The 1,766-nt window shown below is 59.2% G+C and overlaps 1 protein-coding gene across 1 annotated transcript in view; it reads left to right on the top strand.

Annotated features, from left to right (window-relative positions):
* The first annotated feature begins 10 nt into the window (after nucleotides 1-10).
* Nucleotides 11-1,766, top strand: part of LOC119586564 — a 5,161-nt gene continuing 3,405 nt past the window's right edge. Inside the window, exon 1 of the mRNA XM_037935318.1 lies at nucleotides 11-1,637. Within this exon, the coding sequence (XP_037791246.1) occupies nucleotides 11-1,637 (1,627 nt within the window). The remainder of the gene's footprint in view (nucleotides 1,638-1,766) is intronic.

The raw sequence follows: 1,766 nt of genomic DNA, 5'->3' as shown, positions 1-1,766 counted from the left end.
GTACAAATAAATGGAAATTCATTTGTCAGATGTGCGGTATTACCAGCAAGAGGTCCGCTTCGGGTGTTGTGGCGACAAGGTGTACGAGACGTTCAAGATAGACGTATCCCTCATGACGTGGATCCAGGTGTGCTTCGGTCTGGACATTGTCGCCGGGACGTTGCGGTTTCAGAGCAGCGAGCAGGAGGGCGTCGTTAAGTCCCTCTCTCGAAGCCCGCCCGGGAGCGTCAGCGCCGGTGGTCTGCTGATGCTTGGTCAGGACCAGGACACGGTGGGAGGGTCGACGGAGGCCATCCAGAGTCTACACGGCTACCTTCAGGACCTTGTCATCCTCAACCGGTCTCTTTCCGACGCCGAGATGAAGGATTTCACGGTCTGCTCGCAGTGGGGCGGCTGGACCTCCGTGCTGGTCGACTTCCAGAACATTCAAGAAGCGTTTAGTTTCGGCGCCGTGACGAGCGTCGTGGATCTGGGCTACGGCGACGCGTGTGTCGGGCTGCGCGTCAACGTCGCGCTCTTCCCCGAGCCGCGCGACTATGAGTCCACCAGCTTCTTCTGCCAGGCGCTCGGGGGCTCGGTCGTCCTCCCCAAACGGCAGCTGGAAAGCGATTACGTTACTTACTTAGGGAAGAAGTACTGTGAAGTCGCCCGAATGTGGCTTGGCGCCGAGTATCAGCCCGGGCGGGATTACGTGGAGAGTGGCACGAACAACACCATCACGTACGAAGCGTGGGACCACGAGGTGAGCGGGATGGACGACAGCATCGCCGTCCTCTACACGAGGCGACCGATCGGCGAGAGGAACTGGGGGATATCTACGTCCGACAGGAAGCTCTGCACAACCTGCGGTCACACCGAGCCCTTCGCTCTCAAGGTGCGAGGGTTGTGCAAGGAGACGAAATTCGACAAGAAGTTCCTGATCCACAGCTACTCGAACCGCAAACCAACATTCGTGGGTATTGTGTCCTCGAACCTCACCTGGATCGCGTACAACATCACCCAGGACCTCTTCGCCGGGTACTGGAGGCTCTTCCTGACCGCCAGACCGGACATCCACGCCGAGATGATCATGGAGACACGGTATTCGTACCCAGTCGGCACACACACCTGGACCGTCAGCAACGACATATGCGCGGGCGAAGTCAAGAAACTCAAGTTCACCACGTGCGGCGCCGGCATGTTCACCTGCGACGACGGCTCCTGCGTCAACGTCATGCTCCGCTGCGACAAGAAGGTGGACTGCGCCGACAGCTCGGACGAGGAGCGGTGCAACCCGGTCCTCATCCCCGGCGGCTACGACAGCGCCATCCCGCCCCCTTTCGTCGAGGACTCCTTCCCGGCGGACATCGTGATCGAGGTGGACTTCCGCTTCATCCGGACCATCAAGATCTCCGACTTCAGCCTCCTGCTCGACCTCCGCCTCTCGCGGCGCTGGAAGGACGGGAGGCTCAGGTTCCGGAACCTCCGAGCCAACATGAGTTACAACGTGGTGGAAGACCTCCGTCAGGTGTGGCTGCCTGAGCTGACGCTGGCCGGCGCTGACCATCTGGTGGCTGACGCGAAGGAGAGGAAGGAGGTGAACTTCGTGGACAGGCAGGGCAAGCCGCTCGAGGACGACGATGCGGAGCTCGATGAAGGTCAGTCGCGGATCGGAGGAATTCCTGTTCGGCTGCCAGTCATCTAAACTCTTGAGAAATATATTATTCTGCATTAGTCTATCCGTTGCCTGGCATGTATACAATACACACATGTATGCCTTACGACAA

The sequence above is a fragment of the Penaeus monodon genome, chromosome 21 (assembly GCF_015228065.2).
Source record: "Penaeus monodon isolate SGIC_2016 chromosome 21, NSTDA_Pmon_1, whole genome shotgun sequence".
Taxonomy (NCBI): Eukaryota; Metazoa; Arthropoda; class Malacostraca; order Decapoda; family Penaeidae; genus Penaeus; species Penaeus monodon.
This window is presented reverse-complemented; position numbering and strand designations above follow the sequence as displayed.